The sequence below is a fragment of the Oncorhynchus nerka genome, linkage group LG28 (assembly GCF_034236695.1).
Source record: "Oncorhynchus nerka isolate Pitt River linkage group LG28, Oner_Uvic_2.0, whole genome shotgun sequence".
In the NCBI taxonomy this organism is placed as follows: domain Eukaryota; kingdom Metazoa; phylum Chordata; class Actinopteri; order Salmoniformes; family Salmonidae; genus Oncorhynchus; species Oncorhynchus nerka.
In genome coordinates this window covers 61,821,186-61,849,031 of record NC_088423.1, presented here as the reverse complement: position 1 = coordinate 61,849,031, position 27,846 = coordinate 61,821,186, and the positions used below count along the sequence as shown (strand labels likewise).

General features: G+C 42.2%; 1 protein-coding gene across 8 annotated transcripts; it reads left to right on the top strand.

Moving 5' to 3' along the window:
• The first annotated feature begins 50 nt into the window (after window positions 1-50).
• Window positions 51-27,596, top strand: LOC115113485 (protein kinase C and casein kinase II substrate protein 3). 8 transcript variants are annotated; one of them, XM_029641210.2, is made up of 12 exons: window positions 51-510; window positions 4,541-4,616; window positions 7,564-7,625; window positions 14,896-14,988; window positions 15,646-15,802; window positions 16,249-16,484; window positions 18,703-18,858; window positions 19,670-19,845; window positions 20,672-20,792; window positions 23,466-23,599; window positions 24,647-24,810; window positions 26,404-27,596. In XM_029641210.2, the coding sequence occupies exons 4-12, from the start codon at window positions 14,935-14,937 to the stop codon at window positions 26,517-26,519; spliced, it is 1,314 nt and encodes a 437-aa protein (XP_029497070.2). In that variant the 5' UTR covers window positions 51-510; window positions 4,541-4,616; window positions 7,564-7,625; window positions 14,896-14,934; the 3' UTR covers window positions 26,520-27,596. The 8 variants fall into 8 exon arrangements, with proteins under 8 accessions (XP_029497070.2, XP_029497076.2, XP_029497072.2 ...); XM_029641211.2 differs by lacking the exon at window positions 7,564-7,625 and having other exon boundaries at window positions 52-177; window positions 430-510; XM_029641213.2 differs by lacking the exon at window positions 7,564-7,625 and having other exon boundaries at window positions 52-177.
• The last annotated feature ends 250 nt before the right edge of the window (window positions 27,597-27,846 follow it).

The following is a 27,846-nucleotide window of genomic DNA, read 5'->3' as shown; positions in this document are numbered from 1 at the left end:
GACCATAATTGTCACTGTGAGCTGTTGACTCATCTCTAGTCAGTAAAGGGTTAACGCATGTAATTGGATGAATGGATATTGTGGTTCGCCACCGCGTCTAATTACACAGCTTGGAGACCTCTCCAGAACATCCGGGAGGATTGGCTTTGTATCTACATACCCGCCGGATAGCACAAGGTTTGGGGCTTATGTTGTACTGTTTCTAACTAAAGTACATTTAACCAATTTACCGCCGATGATATTAGGCCTACCTCGTGAATTTGAAGGGGGCAGGAAATCGAATAATAATAACTTCGTTGCAATGGCAGAGTGGTATCTACGATGGCCTTCGCTTTTTTCGGGAAAGTTCTCGAGCGAAATTGTTGATGCACTCTCGGTTATGAAGAGAATAATACTGTTTGCGTCTCTCGCCAATTTGGTTTGATCAAGGGATTGCTTTTGGGGAATTTTCGCTCCGGAGTTGGTGAGCTTCTCCAGCGCCGAGTGACTAAGGATTTGAAGCTGCAACAGGTAGGTCGCAAACTGGATGGGAAACAAAGTAGACACGTTCTATTCTATTATGGTCGCCGAGTGGTTAGTTTTGTTACGATTCGACTCGTGTTTGCGTTTGTTCCATTTGTTGCCTTGAACAGGAGTTAACGTTGTGTCGATAATGACCTATAATGACCTATCACACAGGCTAGGCTAAACCATTAGGCGTAACTACGACTCCATGAATGTAAGATCAAACGTGAATCGTGTTGATGGGTGACTATCTCATGGTACGTTATTACATTGTTTGGATTAACATGTGATTTTTAAATAGTCTTCTATGTGTATTTGGGGGGGGCAAGGCTATGGAACAATCCATTTATCCTTGGGCTACTGTAGTCTACACTCTTCAATGGATATCAACTATTATGCTACTGCTATTCGACAGCAAGCTATGTTGGCAAACATTCAAGATTTGACGGGTTGTGTATGAAATTGAGATTAATAAACTCTGTGTAGGCCAACTGACAGACAAAGCATTTGCTTAATCTTTTTCAATAGATCAACAATATGGCTATTCGTTGTATTGTTGAGCAGAACTGCCAATATCCATAGGCTAAGTTACACAGGATAAGTTGAGGAACCTCCCATTGGATATGCATTTCTCTGTTGCAATATGAGAACAACCCCACCCTTTTTAAAAGCAAGTGTAAATTCATAGAAATATAGATTTGAGCCGTTTGTAAGCACGACCCCTGATATGCCTGATACCAGCATACTTTGACTAAGCATGAAAATCGGTACAGAATATTTTAGAATATGGCTAGTCTGATACTTGTGCTAGTTATTGTTAAGCAAAACAGCTTTCTTTATCCAACAGAATTTGATTTTGTTCTGGTCTCAGGCTACACAGCAATACATATGTTTATCCTGGGACCTCAGCCATTCTCTGAGGACTGGTTTGGGAACACTGGCCTGGGCATGGTACACCATGTTAATGTATGACGCATCACCTTGAGACAATGCCTTTGCCTAACTTTAAGGTACACTGCATTAGACCGTGTGTGTGTGTATAATGTAGCCTGTTGTGGTCTCACACTTGCTGCCAAGCTTTCTCATTGCTTAAATAACCCTTCCTGCTGTTCTATCTTGAGCTGGGAGAGCTGGCATTGAGAATATCCTGCGCCATGAGAACTGTGGTTTAGAAATGAGAGATTCGGGCCATCTGCAAATAGCTGAAATAAGGCTGAATCGACTTTTCCTTTGGCTTGTTTTGTGTAGGCCAGTACAAATTCTTATTTACAATGACGGCCTACCCCTGCCAAACCCTGGGCAACGCTGGGCCAATTGTGCACCACCCTATTGGACTCCCAATGCCGGCTGGTTGTGATACAGCCTGGAATCAAACCAGGTTCTGTAGTGACGCCTCTAGCACTGAGATGCAAAGCCTTACACGGAACCCAAACTAGCTGCGCACGCGCCATCGTGCATAAATGTATTTGAGTTATTTTACCTAAAATGCACAAGGTCCTCTACTCACCAATCAATCCAAACAAAACGGTCAACCAAATTGTTTCCAGTCATCTCTCATCCTTCCAGGATTTTTCTTCTCTTGACTTTATATTGTGATTGGCAACTTTCATAAATTAGGTGCATTTCCGCCACTGACCTTGTTCTTCTTTCAGTCAACCACGTGGGTATAACCAATGAGGAGATGGCACGTGGGTTCCTGCTTCGATAAAATAAATGAGGAGATGGGAGAGGCAGGACTTGCGTCAGAAATAGAACTGACTTCTATTTTAGCCCTTGACAACGTAGACTATCATTGGTGCAATAATTGAATAATATAGACTTCTGAATTTATTTCGCAATGCACGCGACGAGAGTATTGTAGTCAGCCTGTTAGGCCACTCGGGAGCCGCTGTCCATTGATAGTTGACATTGCTTCTAACTCCTTCCTACATTAGATTATTCCTGCTTACAATCCTTGAAACTAAAGTACAGAGATATTCAAAGCCAGTCGTTGAGGGCCTCAGTACTACTGGTTTTCATTTTTTCATTGTTGTCGCAAACTGTTTTGATTACTGACACCTCAGAGATTTTAGCACAGAGCAGATGACTATGCTGCTTTTTATTTTTTTATTCCTTTGTTCTAAGTAGTTATTGGACATTGGTTGTGGAACAAACATGTCTTTGTTTCACATTACCAACACTGGAATTTGAGGCTCACTTGGCCCTCTAGGGTAGGGTACATGGAGCTGTGCTGTGGCCAAACAGTGGATCCTTTTACTGGGGTAAGTGCTCCATGGAAGATTTGCAGCAGTGCAAACCATTGGGCTTGAACTCGGGATGTCTCACTAGAATTGAAGTGGCATTTTAGTTATATTCTTGCGTGTGCAACTGACCAGCCACTAAATATTCTTTAATCTTTCAAACAATTAATCTAATAAGAGAATGAGATTCACCTCAGGAACTGTATACACAACATTCATTTGTAAACATTCCTGTATCAGTTGGTGACATTGGAGAACACTTTGCACCACTGTCCTATCCACAGGGTTTTCCAAAAACCTGTCCTGGCCTTGATGATAATCAAACCTTGATAATGAGTTGGTTATTTGAATCAGCTGTATAGTGCTAGGGCAAAAACCAAAACATTTGGGGAAACTGTGCTATCCAGATCCTTTAGCCTGCCTGCTTATGTAATTAAGCCATGTCACTCTTTGAAATAATCCACGGGGGGGGGGGGGGGGGTCACCTGCTTTCAGTTTTTTTGGTTGTCTACACAGGACACTTACATGCATCTTCTGCTATCAGAATTCAAAGATCGCTTTGAAAAGACTGGTCTAGATGCACAATTCGCTTTGTGGTCTGATTGTGTTCAGATCTGGCTGACCACTTCAGGAGTTGGTCTGGGATGCATTGTTTGCTGATTTCTCCTCAGTCTGGATGGAATCAGGCTACCGAAAGCTAATACAGTGGGCGACGTCATCAGCACTCCTCCCACAAGTCTCCAGAAAACTCAAGTTTTGGGACCAAGAGACACCTTTCGTTCCGTATTTTGCGGAAATACATTCCTAGCGTATGAGGGACGTGTTTGCTGGCCTTATGCTATTCGGCTTGCTAATATTTAGAAAAACATATTTGATATTTGGGGGGAGGAGCTAGAGTTATGATAACCCGTTTGCGATCCCTTTTAGCGTTGCTTGCTGGCTAGCTACAGAGGTTAGGGAAAGGGGGATACCTAGTCAGTTGTCCAATTGAATGTATTCAACTGAAATGTGTCTTGCGCATATAACCCAACCCCTCTGAATCAGAGGTTAGCTGGCTATTTAGCTACAGTAGTTACTACTGCCATCAGTTATTAAAATAATTTGTTGAAATTGAGAATGTTTAGTGTTAACGTGTATTTGTTTGATTTACAACTGCAAAGGAAAATATTTTTAATTAAATGTAAGATTATTCACTTAAGTTAAAAAATACATTTAAAAAAAAAAAGGACATTTATTATTCAATAAATTCTCGTTCGTGTAACTTCTCACCTCTGGTAAGTTGCGGGTGCATTCAAGGTAAAAATGGCCATTTGACCAGTTGATTTTTTAATTTTTAAAAAGGGGACCCACTTTCTGCTCCATTTTAAAGTGCAAGGGTCCAATATATTTGACTTCATCTGTAAGTAACCTTGTCTAAGCCCCCCCCAGCCCAGGGTTGGTAACTTAACCTTGGGGCTGAAGTTCCAACATTTCTATGGTGTTCAAATGGATTCCTTCTCTTTGATTCTTAGCAGGTTATTTTAGTTGTGTTCATGACCTTCCATAGTTTGAGGGTCTCTTCCAAGACCACCACACTGTTGTTTTCCAGCACACCCATGACTGGTTATCCAATACTTCTGTGTGTGGCATTTCACTCTCTAATTCAGAATCTGCCACCTTTTGGAGCCAGGACTCATTATAACCATCTGACTGCCAGCCTCTGTCATACTCTGACCGTGAGTGGTTCTCCTCCACTGCTCATGCTGTGCTCCTCCATACTCCATTTCTCCCTGTCACACACTTCCTCTTTCTTCCAGTACCACAGAGAAAGCCGAGTTCCTCGACAGGGACCTCATCTTTGACCTCATCCCATCTCATTTAAGTTAATCTTGGGTAAGTCCTCTTTGGGTTCCACTCCTATGCAATTTGTGGATAATGCATTTTTATGTACATTTTTTGTTGTTGCTCTGACTGAATTTTTGGATTGGGTAGATTGTCTGACCTTCGGGAATATTTCTATGAGCTTTCTGTCGTCACCTCCCTCAGTCTTCCTCTCTACCATACTATAGGTTGATTTAAAAAAAAATGGCTTTTAAATGCCGATACCGATAATTGGAAGACCAAAAAAAGCCAATACCGACTAATCGGCCCAATTAAAAATAATAATATATATATATATATTTATTTATTTGTAATAACGACAATTACAACAATACTGAATGAACTCTTTTATTTGAACATAATACACACATCTATTTTAGTCTCCAATAAATAATGAAACATTTTCAATTTGATTTAAATAATGCACAAACACAGTATTGAAGAAAGTAAAAGTGCAGTGTCTGCCATGTAAAAAGTTGAAGTTCCTTGCTCAGAACATGAGAACATATGAAAGCTGGTGGTTCCTTTTAAAATGAGTCTTTTAATATTCCCAGTTAAAAAGTTTTAGGTTGTAGTTATTATAGGAATTATAGGGCTATTTCTCTATACCATTTTGTATTTCATATACCTTTGACGGTTGGATGTTCTTATAGGCACTTTAGTATTGCCAGCCTAATCTCGGGAGTTGATAGGCTAGAAGTCATAAACAGCGATGTGCTTCAAGCATTGCGAAGAGCTACTGGCAAATTATTTTATCTTTATTTAACTATATTTAACTTTATTTAACTCAGTTAAGAACAAATTATTATTTTCAATGACGGCCTAGGAACAGTGGGTTAACTGCCTGTTCAGGGGCAGAACGACAGATTTGTACCATGTCAGCTCGGGGGTTTGAACTTGCAACCTTCCGGTTACTAGTCCAACGCTCTAACCACTAGGCTACCCTGCAGGAAAGCTGTTTGAATGAATGCTTACGTGCCTGCTGCTGCCTATCACTGCTCAGTCAGACTGCTCTATCAAATCGTAGACTTAATTATTATCTAATAACACACGGAAATACGAGCCTTATGTAATTTAATATGGTCAAATCCGGAAACTAAATATTGCTGTTACATTGCCAACCTTCAATGTTATGTACAATTCTGGCAAATTATTTACGGTCTTTGTTAGGAAGAAATGGTCTTCACACAGTTCACAACGAGCCAGGCGACCTAAACTGCTGCATATAACCTGACTCTGCTTGCACAGAATGCAGGAGAAGTGACACAATTTCCCTATTAAATATTGCCTAACATTAATTTCTTTCAACTAAATATGCAGTTTAAGAAAATATAGACTTGTGTATTGATTTTAAGAAAGGCATTGATGTTTATGGTTAGGTACATTGGTGCAACGATTGTGCTTTTTTCGCGAATAATCTTTTGTTAAATCGTCACCCGTTTGGGGAAGTAGGTTGTGATTCGATGATAAATTATCAGGCACAGCATTGATTATGCAACGCAGGACAAGCTAGTTAACTACACATGGTTGACGATATTACTAGATTAACTAAGAATGCTTGGCCTCCAATCTGAATATTAGAATGTGTGAAGTCTTTCACCGCAAAAAAAGGTGTTACTCAGTCACTATCGATAGGAATCAATGATTAATATTATCTGGTGTGTTCTTGCATGCCATACATTTTAATGCTGCAGCACTAGTGTTTGCTTTGCTGGGTAGCAACGCAACTGTTTGCTTTGGTTTGTGAAATTCTGTGGGAGTATCACCTTGTGTTCAGTGCACGCCTGCTCTATATTTAGGAGTTGTACAGTGGATAGTATTCGGACCCCTTTTCCACATTTTGTTATGTTACAGCTGTTGTGTCTTTGGCATCATTAAAGTGAGGACTGTTTATCAAATCAATTCTCTGTAATAATATTTACGTGATTACACTAATCATGGAAATGTAATTAACTAGAAAGTCTGGGCACCCTTGAAAACCTTCAGATTACAAAGTTATAATTTTCCTAATAACTCTTCAGATATTTTAATATCTGATCAATTAGTCATCTAATTAATTATTCTTTACCTCACGTTAGTTTCATTCCAAATGTTGTAAATTGTTTATCTGTACGAACCCAGCCTTTACTATGAATTATCCATACACACCAATTGTCTTAATTATTTATTTACTAACTAAATAATCACAGAAATGCATACACAAACACAGTAGATATGGTTACAAGGAAATTATAGGGGTGGTTCCCTTGTGGGCTAAGCCAATATGACTGCTTGGTGGACAAAGGGAAGTGGGTGGGAAAGACTAAAGGAGTCACTTCTCAGTTGATAATTCAATTAATTGAAATGCTAGTTCTTTACACATGAATGCTCAATCATTTGGGAATAATTGCATTCAATATATATTTACGCCCAGTGTGTCGATGTGATCTCTGTTGGAATCATCAGTCCTTCTGTTGGAGAGTCAGTTTATTCTCTGTCTCTCTGTGTTTCCCTGAAGAGCAAAGTCTTTTGTGGTTAGAATGGATACTTCAGAGTACCATTCAGATATGTTTGGGTTTGCTTAGTCTTGGTACTCAAACCTGTGCCACCTCAGCTTACACAGAGGTTTGCGTGGTCTGAAGACAATTCTTGCGTGGTCTGAAGACAATTCTTTCACAATGAAGGTTTAATATTACATAATTTCATAGTTTCATATTTACTCATTCATTTTATACAAGAATTGGATTCAAACCCCATATTTAATAAATGTTCATATTCAGAGGGACAGTTGTTTCCTGTCCTCTGAGGTCACCAAATGAAACACACTCGTCATACCCGTCCCTTAAGTGTCCACGGACCGTGTCCACTGGCCATTCCCACCTTCTCACAAGTGGGAATTTTGTATCAAATTCCCATTTTTTTGTTTTAGGAGTTCGCCATGTGAAATCATTTCTCTCTGTCTCTCTTTCTGCATGGCCAGGGGAGAGGGTCTCCTCCAGGAATTTACAACCTGAGAACAGAACCTGCGTGTCGGAGAGAGAGGTGGATGCCACGATCTATACCCAGAAAGAGCCACATTACACAGCCTTGTTCTAAAATGTATTAAATAACACATTTTTCTCACATACCCCTTAATGACAAAGCGGAAAGTTTTTAAAAATAAAAAAAATGTGTGAGAATTTTGCTAATTTATTTCATATAAATTACCTTATTTACATAAGTATTCAGACACTTTGCTATGAGACTTGAAATTGAGCTCAGGTGCATCCGGTTTCCGTTGATCATCCTTGATGTTTCTACAACTTGATTGGAGTCCACCTGTGGTAAATTCAATCGATTGGACATGATTTGGAAAGGCGCACACATGTCTATATAAGGTCCCACACTTGACAGTGCCTGTCATGGCAAACGCCAAGCCATGAGGTCGAAGGTGTGGTCCGTAGAGACCAGTCAGGATCGAGGCAAAGATGAACGGAGCAAAGTACAGAGATCCTTGATGAAAACCTGTTCCAGAGCATTCAGGACCTCAGTGGGGTGACGCTTCACCTTACAAAAGGACAATGACCCTAAGCACACAGCCAAGGCAACCCAGAAGTGGCTTTGGGACAAGTCTCTGAATGTCCTTGAGTGGCCCAGCCAGAGGCTGGATTTGACCCCAGATTGAACATCTGTGGAGAGACCCGAAGATAGCTGTGCAGCAATGCTCCCCATCGCTGCCAAAGGTACGTTTATAAAGTACTGAGTAAAGTGTCTGAATACTTATGTAAATAAGATTGATTTTTTATAAATGTCAAAAATATGATTTATTTGCTTAGTCATAAAGGGGTATTGTGTGTAGATTGAGGGGACGGGGGGGGATGTATTAAATACATTTTAGAATAAGGCTATAATGTGGAAAAGTCAAGATGTCTGAATACTTTCTGACTGCACTGTGTTGCAGAAATCCAACAAGGAAATTATTTGCAGAACATTCTATGCTTGCTCAGACTTTTGAACAGCGTTTTCAGTGAAAATAAGAGTTGCACATGCTGCTCGTATACATTTAATCAGATTGACTACAAGTTTCCAGTGTGGTTTATGAGCTCTTGGCTTCTTGTTAATCTGACCCAATTTTGGAAGGAAACACGAGCCTGTGTTCATTCTCTTACTCTGTCAGCATGGGTAACATTCCAAGAAGAGACATTTTCAGTACTCTACAAATACAATATAACTTAATCTCTCCAGGTAGTGTTTCTAAGCAATGTAAGTAAACCAGTTCCACATGGTACGTGTTCTCAGTCACATCTAAGGGGGAGGGGTGAAAGCACCCATAATGGGTTCTGAATGTGCTGCCATTTGGTATCCAGTTTACCTCTGTTGTTCAGTCCACGGCCTACTTGCCCACAAATACTTGTTTCCAGCTCTGACCTGAGACGACTAGTGCCCTTTTCTATGAAGGGTTCAGCAGCGTTCGACCCAACTCCCTCTGTTAAACAGGACCCGCTGTCTTCTGTCAGCAATGCCCCCCGCTGAGGATTTAATCTCCCAGAGATTTAAACAAATTCCAGTTCTGCTAAGTGATCAGGATGAACTGAGCATACTGCCTAAACAAGGTTGGTGACCGGTGGAACGTAAACATCCTTTGACACAGGGATGTTGTCCAAATGAAAGCCTGCAGCACATTTTTATTTAACTAGGCAAGTCAGTTAAGAACAAATTCTTATTTACAATGACGGCCAAACCTTGGACGATGCTGGGCCAACTGTGCGCCGCCCTATGGGACTTTCTATCACGGCCGGATGTGATACAGCCTGGATTCGAACCAGGGACTGTAGTGACTCCTCTAGCACTGCATCACTCGGGAGCACATGGTCTGTTGCTTACAGGGCCTGTGTGGAAGTTTGTTGCTCAGTTATGTTCCTTCAAGTGTCAGGGGTCTTCCTTAATGCTTGTCATATACTTTGTTTTCCGAAGCATTTAGGATCTATTTAAAAAAAAAAAAAATGTACCTTTATTTAACCAGGCAAGTCAGTTAAGAACAAATTCTTATTTTCAATGACGGCCTGGGAACAGTGGGTTAACTGCCTGTTCAGGGGCAGAACGACAGATTTGTACCTTGTCAGCTCGGGGGTTTGAACTCGCAACCTTCCGATTACTAGTCACACGCTCTAACCACTAGGCTACCCTGCCGCCCCTTTCTATATTGGTCAAAGGTTGCTGTCAAGATTTTTGTAACCCAATATAAATTTAATAGAAAGGGAAGTCGGACAAGGAATTTTATTCATTCCACCTTTTATTTTGGAGTATTTTTTTAAAATGGTAATTTATAGGGTTCAACAAATGCTAAAGATTGAGCATGTAATCTCTGAGTAAAGGCTACATGCAGAAAGACCCAGATACCAGAGTGTGTGATTCTGCAGCCTGTCATGTTTACAGATTTAATCTTCTGTAGTATGAATTGAGTGTACTCTATAGATGGCTGCTCTGCTTTCTGCTCTTATCCTTGTGATTTCAATATACCCCCCCAGGACTGTATAATATCCCTAGATTCCATAAATGTATGGCATCTGTAGAAAAACATTTTCATATTAGTATCTATTGAATCTGAGCCTTTGGCCGTTCCAGGGACTGAATTTGTATCACTATGTTGAATCCAATGTGACCTCGATTACTCAAGCTGCTGAAATGTCTTACTTATGCCGTCAACTGGTTATTGACTGGAGATTAGTGGTGGTTGAATCACTTGACTCCTGCCTTACGAGCTGCTGGTTTTCCATCATCGTTCAGGGGTTATATTACTTGACCCCGGGGCCTCAATCACTGTTGTCGTGCTGCATCCCCACACCACCCAACTTTTCCACTCTGAGATGGGGTCTGAGATATTGACTTTTCAATTAGCAGGCCTTGCTGAAGTGAGCCTCTCATTTTCCTGTTTTGGCGTATTTGTGGGAAATGCCTCTCCCTGCTAGCATACATTCCACAGCACCACCCCTCTTCTCCTTGCCAGCAGGAAGTTCAAGGATATTGAATGTCTAAACTGCAGAACTCACCAAAGGTATTCTAAGGAAATTGCTATTGTAACATTTTAACGTTAGCTAGGTTTCCATTCAATTGGGACACATTTCCATGTGAATTATTCTAGAATCCACATAAAGAAAATGTTTTAGTTTTTTACAGCCAGTGGTATGTTTACACCAACTGGACTTGTTGTGGGTTAAAATCAGTGCGTGATGAAGTGCACACAATGTACCGTTAAGCTTATGTTTTCATGTACCGAATAAAAAAAATCTGAAGGTCGCTGTTTTCCCATTGCATTTTCAACTCTACCGATTTGTTTTGTCACAAACTGTTGTTAAATAGAATGTGTCTACTCTGGTCTTGGCACCTGCGTTCTGGCCAGCAGCTTGCAGATACAGTGCATGTTGGCTAGTCTACGGATTAGATTTTTATGCATAAGAATATTTTTATTTGTCAAACGACAGTCACGCATTGGTCACCAGAATAAGAGCCTCAATATGTATTGGAAAGCAGCATCAAGCTCGCACTTTCACTGCCATGTATTTGTTAAGGATCTCCGTTAGTTCCTGCCATTTTTAAATGTTGAAATACATTCACCACATTAAGTGTCCCCTCAGGCTCCTACTCTACTACCACATATCTACAACACAATATCCATGTTTACGTTTGTGTGTATAGTGCGTATGTTTATTGTGTCTGTTTGAAGCAACAGTCCCCGCTGTTCCATAAGGTGTTTTTTTATTTTTTATCTGCCTTTTAAATCTAATTTTACTGCTTACTTGATATGGAATAGACTTCAATGTAGTCATGGCTCTATGTAGTGCTGTGTGCCTCCCATAGTCTGTTCTGGACTTGGACTGTGAAGAGACCTCTTGTGGCATGTCTTGTGGGGTATGCATGGGTGGTTGAGCTGTGTGCCAGTAGTTCAAACAGACAGCTCGGTGCATTCAACATGTCAATACCTCACAAATACAAGTAGTGATGAATTCAGTCTCTCCTTTACTTTGAGCCAGGAGAGATTGTCATGCATATTATTGTTAGCTCTCTGTGTACATCCAAGGGCCAGCTGTGCTGCCCTGTTCTGAGCCAATTGCAATTTTCCTTAGTCCCTCTTTGTGGCGACTGAACAGTAGTCCAGGTGCAACAACTAGGGCCTGTAGGGCCTGCCCTGATGGTAGAGCAGCGCTTTATTATGGTGAGGTTCATATATTTAATCTATTTTAATAAACTGCATAGTTTCCTGAGTCGTAGTGGGAGAACCAAACACCATATCAACGCTTGACTCGAAATTGACTTCTATATGATGGCTATTATATCAATATTTGCACATAAAGGTGTTTCCACTGCCATTTCTGGCATAATTAATATAACATTTGTTTATATTCCTTTTCCTTATTTTCTCATTTTAACTGCAAGATGTAAATATTGTGCTTTTTATTGTTCCTGGATGCTGTTGCCATAGTGATAACCAAAAGATACCTGTTATTCGGCCTTTCTTTTACATATATGCCTTGGATGGAATTGTGGTTGTTTTATCATATTTGTAGGTCCATTACCTATAAATTCTCAGAATAATGGTGTAGCTCATGTACAGTACATTATCAAAAGTATATGGACACCTGCTCGTCGAACATCTCATTCCAAAATCATGTGCATTAATATGGAGTTGGTCCCCCCCCTTTTCTGTTATAACAGCCTCTACTCTGCTGGGAAGGCTTTCCACTAGATGTTGGAACATTGCTGTGGGGACTTGCTTCCATTCAGCCACGAGCATTAGTGAGGTCGGGTACTGATGTTGGGCAGCTAGGCCTGGTTCAGTCGGCATTCCAATTCATCCCAAAGGTGTTCGATGGAGTTGAGGTCAGGGGTTTGTGCAGGCCAGTCGAGTACTTCCACACAATCTCGACAATCCATTTCTCTATGGACCTTGCTTAGTTAATGTGGATGTTGTCGTGCAGAAACAGGAGTGGGCACAGAATCATCTAGAATGCCCTTGTATACTGTATCGGGCCTAGCCCGAACCATGAAAAACGTCCTCAGACCAATATTCCTCCACCAAACTTCACAGTTGGCACTATGCATGTAGCTTTCTCCTGGCATCCGTCCTAACCCAGGTCCGGGCGTCAGACTACCAGATGGTGAAAGCATGAATCTTTACTCCAGAGAACACGTTTCATGAAGCTTCCGACGAACAGTTATTGTGCTGAATTTGCTTCCAGAGGCAGTTTGGAACTCTGAAGTGAGTGTTGCAACTGAGGACAGCCGGCGGTCCCGTTCTATGAGCTTGTGTGGCCTACCACTTCAAGGCTGAGCCTTTTATTGCTCCTAGATGTTTCCACTTCACAATAACAGCACTTATTTTTTTTTATTTTTTTTTATTTAACCTTTATTTAACCAGGTAGGCTAGTTGAGAACAAGTTCTCATTTACAACTGCGACCTGGCCAAGATGACCGGGGCAGCTTTGACCAAATGACTTGTTGGAAAGGTGGCATCCTATGTGCCACTTTGAGAGTCAATGAGCTCTTCTGTAAGGCCATTCTACTGCCAATGTTTGTCTATGGAGATTGCATGGCTGTGTGCTCAATTTTTATACACCTGTCAGCAACGGGTGTGGCTCAAGTAGCCAAAGCCACTAATTCGAAGGGGTGTCCGTGTGTGTATACACTGAACAGAAATATTAACGCAATTTGCAACATTTTAAAATAATTTACTGAGTTGCAGTTCATATTAGGGAATTAGGCAATTGTAATTCATTTAATTAGGCCCTAATATATGGATCACACATGACTGGGAATACAGCTATGCCATGCATCTGGTCACGGATGCCTTTTTTTATTTTTTATGGTTGGGGCGTGGATCAGAAAATCAGTATCTGGTGTGACCACCATTTTGCCCCATGCAGTACGACGTTAAGTGTTGGTCCCAAGGGTCATGAGCTGAAACAAAGGATCCCAGAAATGTTCCATAAGCACAAGAAGCTTAATTCTCAAGTTTTGTGCAGAAATTTGTATACATCCCTGTTAGTGAGCATTTCTCCTTTCCCAGAGAATCATCCACCTGACCAGGTGTGGCATATCAAGAAGCTGATTTTAAACAGCATTGCACAGGTGCACCCTGTGCTAGGGAACAATAAGGCCACTCTAAAATGTGCAGTTGTCACACAACCCAATGCCACAGATTGCTTAATGCTGTGTCTATAGTTTTGTTCAGCATTTGTGCTGTACGAAGTCCACAGGTTTGGTCAAATCCTTTTGCAGAGTTACTTTTTTAAATTAATTTTTCATTTCAATTGTGGGTTTTCAGACTTGATAGGGAGCGGCTGGTGTTTTTAGCAATGCTAAATCACGCTGGATAGCTTTGGTAATGAATGTCCCCAGAATCCCCAGTCTTCCTTCCAAGTTGTTGTCTGTCAAAGGAAGCAATTTGACCTTGGCACTGCTAGCTAATACAATCAGGAACGGGACCAGGGGAAGTGGATGTATAGGGAAGTGTGAACTCTGTACACGGTTCATTATTTTGAGGTGGGAATTTTAAAAATGTCCCCAAATTTTTGGGGGGACAATTGTTTTAATTTAAAATCAATTATTTGGTCAATTGACCATGCAACAAGTGTTATTTTCAAGCATATGAGAGTACAAGAGCTCAAGGAATGTGGATATCTCAGAGTTTTCGCTCTTGAAAAACATATCAGCTATTTTGGTTGGTAACAGAAGACCTGCTATTAGTATGGCTGACTAAGTGTGGTGGGTTAACCTCAATGACAGGGCATCATTTATCTATCTCATGCAACCCCAGCCTGGCTAAAACTAGTCTGCCTCGGCTCAATCCTCTGACCGAGACAGACACTCAAGAGGTGAGACCTGCTCTGCTCCTTTCTCTCCCCTCACCCTACGGGATTACTGGATTACACCTTTAGGGTAGACTCATTAGCTCTGTGAGGAGAAGCTATGGGGCCTTTTCTACAGACTAAGGATGTGGCGTAATGCCAGTGGATCGCTTCATCAGAAAATACATGAAAGTTAGGAGGGTCAGGGTGAAAAGAAGGGGGAAATGAAAAAACTGTCAGTTATTTTACTAAAAACTTCTGCCCAGCCACTGCTCTTGTATTAACCCTATGGACGCTTGCCAAGTAGGGCAGTAATGTACTTTTCCCTTGTGATGACATGGTAGTTTCTGCTGTTGCTTTTTGGCAATTTCCCTGCATTTTTCTCTTGATTTTTGACTCCCTGGCTTTTGAATGGGTTTCACATAACTATATCCAACTCTGTAGTCCATCGACAGTCTTACATGTTGTTCTCCCTTCGGTTATAACAGATAGCCGCCATCATTCTGTGCTGTAAAGGCGACCCCGAGATGTCTTCCAATGGAGACCTGCGAGACGTCGGGAGCTGCGAAAGCTTCTGGGAGGTAAGCTCAACAACTACACCCCCTCAGGGCTGCCAACCCTGTGGCGCTAACCAATGTGTGGAAGTAGAACTACCACGGGACTGCCCCCCTCGGGCAGCCTTCCATCGTTTGCATGGGCAACACACATAATGGGTCCCTGCTGATTTATATTTCCATGCCCTAGCTATGAGGTTCCTCCCCCCCATTAGCTCCTCTTTTGCCCCACCTCATCAGGCCTGCCCCATCAAGTTATCACTTGCTCTGAGGGAAACTTGCAGCAGTAGTCACCTGCTCTGTTGGCCTGTGGCATTCCCATTTAACCAGCAGCCAAATCCGTCTGATTTTTGTGTGCTATGTTGACAGGTACAAATTTTGAAATTTCAGCTAATTTTGAATGGTTTCATAGATATGTACTACATATCCTCTGCAGCAGTCAACATAATAAGCTGAGGCATTGACATCTGTTTAAGTCTGACATTTTCTGCAACCTAAGGCCCCTCTGGATGATTGTCCAGATGTTCATGTGCTCTCTGTAGGCAGAGGTCAACTGTGGGTTGTCAAATTTTGCCCATTCTTCTCTCGAACTGTACATTTTTCTAAACCGCAAGTCAACGGCCATATTTCCACGACTTTCTCCCTATGTCTTTCTTACACAAGTATATGTCCATCTTTACTTAGCCGGGGCACTACAAGAGGACGGTGAAGCGTATCGACGATGGACACAAGCTGTGCAACGAGCTCGTCAGCTGCTTCGCGGAGCGGGCTAAGATTGAGAAGGGCTATTCCCAGCAGCTGAGTGACTGGGCCAAGAAGTGGAGGGGCGTGGTGGAGAAAGGTGAGTTGGCCTGGTAGTGGGGTGATGTTTTAGTAAAAAAATAACATTTTCCTTCACTACATTCCAAGATAGTGTACTTTTTACCCCTTACATTTTCCTTGACACCCAAAAGTAGTTAAATTTGGAATGCTTTGCAGGACAGGAAAAGTCCAATTCACTTATCAACCGAACATCCCTGGTCAACCCTACAGCCTCTGGTCTGGCGGACTCACTAAACACACGCTTTTTTGGTTACGTGATTGTTATTTAATTAGTTTTGATGTCATAACTATTATTCTACAATGTAAAAAAAAAACTTGAAAGAGTAGGTGTTCTAAAACCTTTGACCGGTAGTGTAGGTCATTTCTCTGGTTGGATAACGACTTGACTCTCATTGAATGACTTGGAGCCATATGTTATTGGCGTGAAACGTGTCCGTTAACCCTGTGACTTCTCTCTACCTGAAGGGCCTCAGTATGGCACCCTGGAGAAGGCGTGGCATGCCTTCATGAATGCTGCTGATAGGCTGAGTGAGATCCACATGGAGCTGAAGGAGCACCTGGCTGTGGAGGACAGCGACAAGGTCCGTAACTGGCAGAAAGATGCCTTCCACAAGCAGATGATCGGAGGGTTCCGGGAGACAAAGGAGGCAGAGGAAGGTTTCCGCAAGGCACAAAAACCCTGGGTTCGGAAACTGAAAGACGTGAGTGTTGCTCTACTCATTTAGCTTTTTTTTTTTTTTACCCGTTTAATCTTCATAAATCATCAACCCTGAATGACCAATAATAGATCAGTTGTACATATTGTGTTTTGATTTGGCATTTTGTTAGGATCCCCATCGGCAGTTGCAGAAGCTACTCTTCCTGGGGTCCACACCAAACATGAAATATGACTAAATACAGAACATTAATTTTGCTTGTCCCGTGTTGCTCAGTTGATAGAACATGTATCTTGCAACGCCAGAGTTGTGGGTTCGATTCCCACAGGACTGAAATTTTAAAAAAAAATTATAATTAATAATTTAATTGACAAGAACATTCTCATCCATTCTAAAATGGCACACAGCCTACATATTTTTGTGTGTATATGTACCGTATATATGTGTGTGTGGACACCCGTTCAAATTAGTAGATTTGGCTATTTCGTCTACACCCAGGTGTATAAAATTGAGCACACAGCCATGCAATCTCCATAGACAAACATTGGCAGTAGAATGGCCTTACTGAAGAGCTCCATAAGGTCATAGGATGCCACCTTTCCAACAAGTCAGTTCGTAAATTTTTTGCACTGCCAGAGTTGCCCCGGTCAACTGTAAGTGCTGTTATTGTGAAGTTGAAATGGCTCAGCCGCGAAGAGGCAGGCCCCACAAGCTCACAGAACGGGACAGCCGAGTGCTGTAGCACGTAAAATTGTCTGTCCTCGGTTGCAACACTCACTACCAAGTTCCAAACTGCTTCTAGAAGCAACGTCGGCACAATAACTGTTCGTCGGGAGCTTCATGAAATGGGTTTCCATAGCCGAGCAGCTTGTGATAGCCATGTGCAATGCCAAGTGTCGGCCGGAGTTGTGTAAACCTCACCGCCATTGGACTCTGGAGCAGTGGATACACGTTCTCTGGAGTGATGAATCACGCTTTACCATCTGGCAGTCCGACGGACGAACCTGAGTTTGACGGATGCCAGGAGAACGCTACCTGCTCCAATGCATAGTGCTAACTGTATAGTTTAATGGAGGAGGAATAATGGTCTGGGGCTGTTTTTCATGGTTTGGACTAGGCCCCTTAGTTCCAGTGAAGGGAATCTTAACGCTACAGCATACAATGACATTCTAGACGATTCTGTGCTTTGAGAAAGGCCCTTTCCTGTTTCAGCATAACAATGCCCCCGTGCACAAAGCAAGGTCCATACAGAAGTGGTTTGTCGAGATCAGTGTGGAAGAACTTGACTGGCCTGCACAGAGCCCTGACCTCAACTCCATTGAACACCTTTGGGATGAATTGGAACGCCGACTGCAAGCCAGGCCTAATCGACCAACATCAGTGCCCGACCTCACTAATGCTCTTGTGGCTAAATGGAAGCAAGTCACCGCAACAATGTTTCAACATCTAGTGGAAAGCCTTCCCAGCGGAGAGGAGGCTGTTGTAGCAGGAAATAGGGGACCAAGTCCATATTAATGCCCATGATTTTGGAATGAGATGTTTGACGAGCAGGTGTCCACATACTTTTGGTCATGTAGTGTATCAATACATTCACATGAAATGTCTAGGTCCGATAGGGGAGAAGCATTGTGCCGTAAGGTGTTGCTTTATCTGTTTTCTGAAACCAGGATTGCTGTTCATTTACGCGATGGGAGTTCCATGCAATAATGGCTCTATATAATACTGTACGCTTTTGAATTTGTGTCAGAGCTGTGTGTTAGTTGAATATGCAAATAATTAGGAGTTTTCAACACTGACTGTGGCACTACTTTCTATAAACAGTCTCGCCTCAAGTCTTAGCCAAGAGAGACTATTTATATCATCCCTCTGATTACAATGAAGCGCAAGATGTCGCTCTGTTCTGGGCCAGCTGCAGCTTAACTAGGTCTTTCCTTGCAGCACTTGACCACGACTGGACAATAATCGGCATAAGACAAAACCTAGAGCCTGCAGGACTCTCTTTTTGGAGTGTGGTGTGCAAAGCATTTTATTTATTATTGACAGACCTTGCCTCGTCTTTACAACCATTCAATCTATATGTTTTGACAATGACCGTTTGCAGTCTAAGGTAACACCAAGTCATTTGGTCTCCTCGATTTGTTCAACAGCCACACCATTAATTACCAGATTCGGCTGAGGTCTAGAGCCTAGGGAATGACTTGTACCAAATACAATAGATGTGTGGTTGGTGGTGGTAGTAAACCGAGGAACTCCTCTGTCCAAGGTGGAGTCTTCTAAGAAGAGTTACCAGCAGGCCCGTAAAGAGGAGAAGACTGCTTTGACTCGCGAGACCCATGCCAAGGCGGACCCCACCAAGTCGCAGGAAGAGGTCCGCAAATTTACAGACCGTGTTGAGAAATGCAACCAGGAAGCAGAGAAGGTACGGAAACTCCACATATGTGAACAATAAGTGTTCATCTAGGTAGTCATCAGGTTCCATAACATTTGTTAGTCAAGAGGCTTGAGGTCATTTCGTTTTTTTTTTCTTACATGCTGTACTTTAGCCCATGAACACAAGTAACAAGCCAACCTCTTGAGCATTAAATATGTTATTTGTACCAGCCTTATAGGTTCAGCTAATGGGACCGTCCAGTCTAAAGCGGTGTCTGTGTAATTGGCTCAGTGCAGCTACAAAGCTTTGTTTTAGTTGGGTGTGCTGTCTAGAGGCAGCCTGTCATCAAGTGTGAAATTGTGGGTGGGGAAGCACATACCGACGTGCCTTTTTAAAAATAAAAAAACATAACTGTTTGGCGTGATGAGGCTTGCAGTGACGAGCAGAAAGACTGGGAGCTGTTTTTTTGTTGTTGTGACTGGCTGGATCTATGGAGGCTGTTGTTAATTTTCCACTATGTCTGAGCTGTAGGAAGTGCAGCGTGAGGTCCCATTTTGAAGTTGAGTTAGTAATAAAAGCTTTCCTATAAACCGAGCTCCACCTAATTTAAAAAATGTAGGGATAGTTTGTAATTTATACAGTAAATCCTGAAAAACTGGATTTTTTTTCGGTTTACTTGCCCACAGCTAATCTCTTGAGACTACACCCCATAACAAACAACTTTAGCCACACCAAAGCCAGGAATTCTTTCAAATGTATAAATATTTCAAATGGTATAATATTTTTGCACGTAAAGATGGCGATTCTGTGTCTGAAGCTAGATGTATAGTTGGCTGTGTGTCTGGTTTTTCAACTCCAGGCGAAGGAGCGCTACGAGAAGGCTTTGGAGGAGCTGAACCGCTGCAACCCACGCTACATGGAGGACATGGAGCAGGTGTTTGAGATCACCCAGGAGGCCGAGAAGAACAGGCTGTGCTTCTTCAAGGAGGTCCTGCTGGACATTCACAAACATTTGGACCTCTCCATCAAGGATGGGTATGACAATCACACCTTCTGCTGACCTAGTACCTCGACCCTTGTAAGTCAACTGTCAAATATCTTGAGGGAGGTAATCAGTTTTTGTTTTCTGGACACATCTATTTATAGTTAACAAACAAACATCTTGGTTCACAAATACATTTCTTCAAAAATCAATTCTCCGCGTCTTGAGTTGGGCGCTGGACGTTCTTTTCCGCTTACAGGTATGGTGTTGAGACCTTAGTCGTGTTTTACAGTTGCATAAATTGCTCAAGATTGAACAGTAAACTCTGAGCATGGGAATCTAATACTGCAACTATTTTGTAGAATTAGCCTACGTTTCTGTTCAACAGTATGTGTACACAAGGAGGGAATGTTCAACTGCCGGTGTTGTCCATTAACTACCAGTCTTTCATAACAGGTCCTTACTCTATTTAGACAAGGGCCAGGTGACCATGGAACTGTTGATGGTTGGTCTGGCCTTCCAGCTGAGCAAATATTCAGTGGAATTTTGCCACGTTCTTATAGCTTGGTATTATCTATGGGTTTGACTGGATAAAGTCCACCAATCCCGCAACAAAATAAAAATGTTACTCTGATTTCAGTTTTATTTGTGGAGCTCAGCATATCTTCCCCCCTTTTTTTAAATGGTACAGTCGTTTTTTTTTAATGTTCCTGTAATGAAATGTTTTTTGAAACGTGTGCCCTCATTTCTCCACATACCCCTGTTATCCGGTGTATTTATACCCAAGATGTACGCTTTAGATAATTGCACTTTGCATCCCGTACACGTGTTGAACCATCTTGCTCACTGACCACAGTATTGTGTTAATTTGTCCCTTAGATTCAAGGTCCTGTACCGTGACCTGGGCCAGACTATCACTGCAGCCAATGACAGCGAAGATCTGAGGTGGTGGAGAAACACCCATGGACCTGGCATGAGCATGAACTGGCCACAGTTTGAGGTAAAGGACATTGTCTGTCTAACCTTTCTTTATGTAAACAAATTGTCTATTGACTTTGAGCGAACATGAGTTACAATGCAAATTGCAAGCTTATAATAATAAATATGTTGCCTGTATTTACTGATTATCAAATCGTATATACACTACTCAAAAAAATAAAGGTAACACTAAAATAACACATCCTAGATCTGTATGAATGAAATATTCTTATTAAATACTTTTTCTTTACATAGTTGAATGTGCTGACAACAAAATCACACACAAATGATCAATGGAAATCAAATTTATCAACCCACGGAGGTCTGGATTTGGAGTCACACTCAAAATTAAAGTGGAAAACCACACTACAGGCTGATCCAACTTTGATGTAATGTCCTTAAAACAAGTCAAAATGAGGCTCAGTAGTGCGTGTGTGTGGCCTCCATGTGCCTGTATGACCTCCCTGCAACGCCTGGGCATGCTCCTGATGAGGTGGTCGGATGGTCTCCTGAGGGATCTCCTCCCAGACCTGGACTAAATCATCCGCCAACTCCTGGACAGTCTGTGGTGCAACGAGACATGATGTCCCAGATGTGCTCAATTGGATTCAGGTCTGGGGAACGGGCGGGCCAGTCCATAGCATCAATGCCTTCCTCTTGCAGGAACTGCTGACACACTCCAACCACATGAGGTCTAGCATTGTCTTGCATTAGGAGGAACCCAGGGCCAACCGCACCAGCCTATGGTCTCACAAGGGGTCTGAGGATCTCATCTCGGTACCTAATGGCAGTCAGGCTACCTCTGGTGAGCACATGGAGGGCTGTGTGGCCCCCCAAAGAAATGCCACCCCACACCATGACTGACCCACTGCCAAACCGGTCATGCTGGAGGATGTTGCAGGCAGCAGAACGTTCTCCACGTCATCTCCAGACTGTCACGTCTGTCACATGTGCTCAGTGTGAACCTGCTTTCATCTGTGAAGAGCACAGGGTGCCAGTGGCGAATTTGCCAATCTTGGTGTTCTCTGGCAAATGCCAAACGTCCTGCACGGTGTTGGGCTGTAAGCACAACCCCCACCTGTGGACGTCGGGCCCTCATACCACCCTCATGGAGTCTGTTTCTGACCGTTTGAGCAGACACATGCACATTTGTGGCCTGCTGGAGGTCATTTTGCAGGGCTCTGGCAGTGCTCCTCCTGCTCCTCCTTGCAAAAGGCGGAGGTAGCGGTCCTGCTGCTGGGTTGTTGCCCTCCTACGGCCTCCTCCACGTCTCCTGATCTACTGGCCTGTCTCCTGGTAGTGCCTCCATGCTCTGGACACCGCTGACACACCGCAAAAATTCTTGCCACATCTCGCATTGATGTGCCATCCTGGATGAGCTGCACTAGCTGAGCCACTTGTGTGGGTTGTAGACTCCGTCTCATGCTACCACTAGAGTGAAAGCACCGCCAGCATTCAAAAGTGACCAAATCATCAGCCAGGAAACATAGGACCTGAGAAGTGGTCTGTGGTCCCCACCTGCAGAACCACTCCTTTAATGGGATTGTCTTTCTAAATGCCTATAATTTCCACCTGTTGTCTATTCCATTTGCACAACAGCATGTGCAATTTATTGTCAATCAGTGTTGCTTCCCAAGTGGCCAGTTTGATTTCACAGAAGTGTGATTGACTTGGAGTTACATTGTGTTTAAGTGTTCCCTTTATTTTTTTTGAGCAGTGTATGAAACCCCAAATTATCTGCCAAAGAAAAGGTGTTCATATAATTAAGAAATCCTCCCCATAGAGCCATATTGAGCTCTTGCTTGAACTGTTAGTAAATTCCAATTTGGGATGACACTGAATGGGCCCTTGTGTGACATGTGGACCTGAGTTGGTTCTGGAATACTGTAGTGTGTTCTCAGAGCTAAATGCCTGCTCTGACCACCCCACACACAGCTCAAGGTTCCTAAAAACTTACCATTTTAAAACTGCTCCTCAGTCACCACCTTCACTCTAGTGCACATGCAGGAGGCAATTTTTCTATTTAGTGGAAAATTCCAGCTACTGTGAACACAAAACAAATCCTCTACTTCATAAGGATCAATTTAAAGCTGGCGATAGCTGGCTGGCACGCAGGAGCGTGTTGATCTGGAAACCGGCATTGGTTTACAGTTCCAGGCAAAGTCACTGACGCTTGAGGGGAGTGAGAATGAGGCAGCTCTCCTCTGTCGCCTTAGGAATCTTTTGGCATTCCCGCTGGTTTCACCCAGACACAGGGTCCCCTTTGTCCTGGCTGGGGAGCAGCATAGCTCTCTGTAGTGGATCTGGCACTAGGCACATTTAGTATCATCCCAAAGATGATGCATCATCATGTGACTGGCGAAACTGTATCCTCAGTGAACTGTTTCATTGTGGTATATTTTGTTTTCTCTCCATCTTTTCATTTGTATGGTGATTTGGTTTAGATTAGAGGTCTGTGAGGTGGCTGTTCTTTTGTGGTGTTTTGGGTGTGGTCTTGACTGCATTGATAAAATAAAACAGACTAGGCCAGATGAATACAATCGATATTTCACTCGGTGTTCAATACTAAATTATACTGTTTAGAAGAAGCCTCTATGTGTGAGAAAATTATATGTTACCAGCTGGTGATAGTTAAAAAGCATGGAACTATTTTAATGTTTTCTAAAGTCTCAAATATAAATAAATGTTTGTCCAGGAATGGTCCCCTGAGTCAAACCGCTCCATCTCCAACCAGAAGGCGAGGAACAGCCGGGCGGAGGACGTGGTCACCCTGACCAACATTGTCCCTTCAAGCGAGGAGGCACCCCATACCCCTCAGGAGACTACCAGGTAACTGTGCGCTCTGTGACCTGCACATTACCTATTCGCCCTGCACTACCACCGTAGCTCCTGTACCACATGAGTTGTTCAAATGTAGAGCTAGAGATGACTCTTTGTCTGACTGCACCACTAGTCATGAATTGTTCTTCTCAGCTTTAGGACAGGTACTTAACAATGTCAGTGTGTTGTCTTTCCTCTTCTATAATACAATAGTTGCCTTTTGAATGGAGCAGGAAATACTGGGAATAATAGTTGTGGAGCATGGTATCTTGTTATTCTGACTCTGAATGGATGTTTGAGGAGTACTTTTTTTATTTGTAATAAAGAATTAACATCGGTACTTGAGGCCAAGTTTTTTTTCTTTTTTTTTCTCAACATAACAAAAGGATGACTTAGTTATTGTGTTAACTTCCTGTTGGTTTGCGCCAAAGCTGGTTTGCTCCAAAGACTTATACCTCCGAGGTGTTTCAACTCCAATTATTCCAGCTTTTCGCAAAAAAACTATTTGGCTTCTGCTACTATATTTGTCTTGTCTTCTTAACTCCATGGGGGACCACGGTTACCAACTTCCTGTATCAGAGAGCTGCGGCCTCTAATTTGTGTTTGTACTAGTGCTGAGTCAGAGGCCTTGTGCCTGTGCCCGTGTTCATTCGTTTTGAATTGAACCTCCGCATTCAGTTAAACATACGTACACCAGTCACAGTAGATGTTCTTAGTGTCGCCCTAACTTGGCGTGAGCACGGAGATCAAATGAAGGTATATTGATTTAATGTGTTGCCTTTCATGGAACTTGTTGGGGGGGGACCTGTGGTCGCTACCACCCTCTGTTGGTTAAAGTTATTGCTACAGTGATATAATGAGAATACATGGCCCTGCGTTACAAGACATTTTGTTTGATTTCTGGTTGTAGCCTCCAATGTATAGTTTGGAAGAGAAAATGACATGTTCATTGTTTTCTTCATACCATCCTTGTAGGACTACACAAAGTAATAGATTTGTTTTGCTTTTTTTTTGCCACGATATACTAACCCTCTGCCCCCCCTTTCCTGTCAACAGAGGGGTGAAAGACTACTCATCAGACTGGTCTGACGAAGACATCCCCAAAAAGGTCATCGCCGCTAATGGGTTAGAGAAGGAAGAGGAGAAGGTAGAAGGTGTACGAGTTAGAGCGTTGTATGATTACACTGGGCAGGAGGCGGATGAGCTGAGCTTTAAAGCAGGTATTAATCTCTACTAATGCCTATTAATGTCACTGGACATCAACACAGACACGAGGACCAATGTCTGCATGGCAGCCACAGCTCACTTTGTCTTGCTAAACCAGTGGCGTGGATATTAATTCACCATTTGTTTGGGGAAATAATAATAATTTGTTAATTTGGTCGAAACATGTTAAATTGAAGGACGAACAGTGGGAGAATTAATACAAGTGTTATTTACACATGAGCATCAGTTTTGAAGACACTGCAGCAATACCATTTGTATTCTAATGGACAGTGGCGTGGATATTAATTCACCATTTGTTTGGGGAAATAATAATTTGTTAATTTGGTCAAACATGTTGAAAATTGAAGGATGAACAGTGGGAGAATTAATACAAATGATGATATGATATGTATTGCATAGGATCAGCCTTGGTTCCCTTTGGTCTGATTTTATTTCCTATATATATTTCCTATATATCCTTGATATAATTGTCATAGGATATCCTGTTTGAAACATTGTATTTACAGCTTTGGTTGAAGATACTCATCCTAATTCTAGATGTTTAACATTGAAAATGGATGTGTATATAACAAGAATGCAATAAATGGTGTGTCAAGCAAAATGATTATCAAATGATAATCATGTTTAAACCCAACACTGCAGGTAAGTGTTGCAATTGATAGTCATGACGATTATGGTTTTTGAAATGTCTATGAATTACCTTGAACTGAACCACGTCATTTGTCGAGACTTCACAAAATGAACTTCTTTATCCTAGATGATTCCTGCCAGCTAAAAGGCACAGGGTAACGTTGTCTGTTATTTTGATTAGCAGTTAATTCCCATTATCACGACGACCCCCTCCTTGTTATGCTAGTGAAAATAAAGCTGTCGTTAAGGCAGCGCTTGGCCCCTCTGATTGGTGGGGTCAAACTCAAGTCTCCCTCCCAGTGGAGCTTAACCAGCCTGAGCCCCCATTAGAGCCCAGTCTAACTGCGAGGTAATGTCCTTGTCTGGGGGGATCTCCTAGATTAGAAGATGTCTACACAGAGGGGGGGGGGGGTCGTGTACCCTTGGATTTGGAGAGGATATTGGATGATAGAAGTTGAAGTGCCCATGTAGAGAGATCTTAGAAGACCTTACTTTAACACTGTTTAACACTTGCTTTTGGTCTACTTTGGTTCCAGTCTTGAGGGATCACAAAAGGCCAAATGATTTGAGACTGGGTAGGGGTTAACAATCCTTTGGAGAAGAAATAAGCCTTCGCACACTAAGCTTTTGCTTTCTAGAAGAGCACCTCGGACTAAACTAAGAGGTGATGTAGTCGATAATTAAGTAATTTCTTTTGGATGTGGTGAGAACATGATGTACACCGGTAATTATGTTGCCGCCTTGTGGTGGTCCCTGTAACAAATCTGAGTTTCAGAAGTCCAGTACATTACATGAATATGGATGAATTATGGTGCATGTAATTGCACTGAGGTGTTTCACACTCCCAGCAGGTGGTGTCAGTGGAAAATTCCAGATATGCATGGGACTGGATGAAACCGTGCCAGTTGTTATTATTAAGCATGTACCCCTGTGCTTTCTGCTCTCTCATCACTCAGGTGAAGAGCTAATGAAGATGGGCGAGGAGGACGAGCAGGGCTGGTGCAAAGGGCAGCTGGCCAACGGAGATGTGGGCCTTTACCCTGCTAACTACGTCCAGGTCGTCACATCCTGATGACCCGCCCCCTCCAAAAAATGCAGCCAATGGTACCACAGAGTACAGACATCATGAGAATTACTGACAGCAACACCAGCGCAGACAGTCCCCCAGAAGACTGGATGTGCTTGTTGTATTTGTCGAGACAGTTGTTGCTCTTAATTTCAAGAATAATGAAACCGGAATACAGTCCAAATGTAAAACTGTTTCCTTAACTACTAGAGGATTAATAACAAGAATGGAGGTCATTATCCCATGGACTTTATCCTCTGTGAGAGAAATAACCAGTACATTAGTGCCTTTTGCAAAGGATACCAGGGAAGGATGTTTGCAGAGCTCTCTGTCATGTGACTGGCAGCATTCGGCAGTGGTTTAGGCTGGGCGACCCCTGGAGGACAGGATGGTACACAGCAAGTTAACTGATCACGAGAGGGTGCCTCTGCAAGGATGCAGAAACAATCTCACGCTTCAGTTGTGCATCAACTTTTGACATTTCACTAGCTTTCACTCGAGGCACAATTCAAGTATTTATTAAGATGAGATGGTATGCACAGTTTTTCACCTATTACTCGCGGTTTCTTTACAATATGTTGTGTACTTCACATGTTGATTTTCCCTAATGTTTAGTATGTAAAAGTACGTAGATACCCTTATCAATATTATATGTATGTTTGGGATAGTTAGATTAAGGTTACAATGCATTCAAACCCACATTGGTTCGATGTGCTTGCTTTTTCTCTCTCAGTCAAATAGCCATACTTGTGTGATATGAGGGATATGAGAGTAATTCCGTATCGCACATTTTTACCTCTAGTTTTATTAGCATTTTAATTTATTTTTCTTGTTTAAATCATTTTAATATTTTTTTTGCATATGAACTAAACCAACTAAACCAGGGAGACTAAGACTTGTATAAGTTTATTTAAACCTGTGGGAAGAAGTGAGATGCAGGTGTGTACAGCTATGAGACTGTTTTGAGGGCAATGTAAACATGTCTGTCTCCACTGCTGTGAGCTCACTGTGAACATGGTTTTACATGAAACTACTAACAAGCTAATCTATGTACAATTCAGAAATAAACCATTTAAAATCTGATCCCAATCCACCAGCTGAATTATTTTCACTTTTTAATCAAGTAGTATTGTTGAATGGATTCTTATGCTTGGAAATGAGTTGTGAACCCCACAACCATCTGTCTGGAGATTGAATATAAAAAGTGAAATGAAATAAATATCATTTTCTCATTACACATCTACACGGACCAGGTGAATCCAGGTGAAAGATATGATCCCTTATTGATGTAACTTACTGATGTTAAATCCACTCGGTGTAGATGAAGGGGAGG

Excerpts from the sequence above, each read along its gene's own strand:
- LOC115113485 (XM_065012993.1), top strand. The coding sequence starts at position 13,727 with ATGTGCAGTTGTCACACAACCCAATGCCACAGATTGCTTAATGCTGTG. Across the intron at positions 14,989-15,645 it reads GCTGCGAAAGCTTCTGGGAG|CCGGGGCACTACAAGAGGAC; the intron begins GTAAGCTCAACA and ends ATCTTTACTTAG. Across the intron at positions 20,793-23,465 it reads TGAACTGGCCACAGTTTGAG|GAATGGTCCCCTGAGTCAAA; the intron begins GTAAAGGACATT and ends ATGTTTGTCCAG.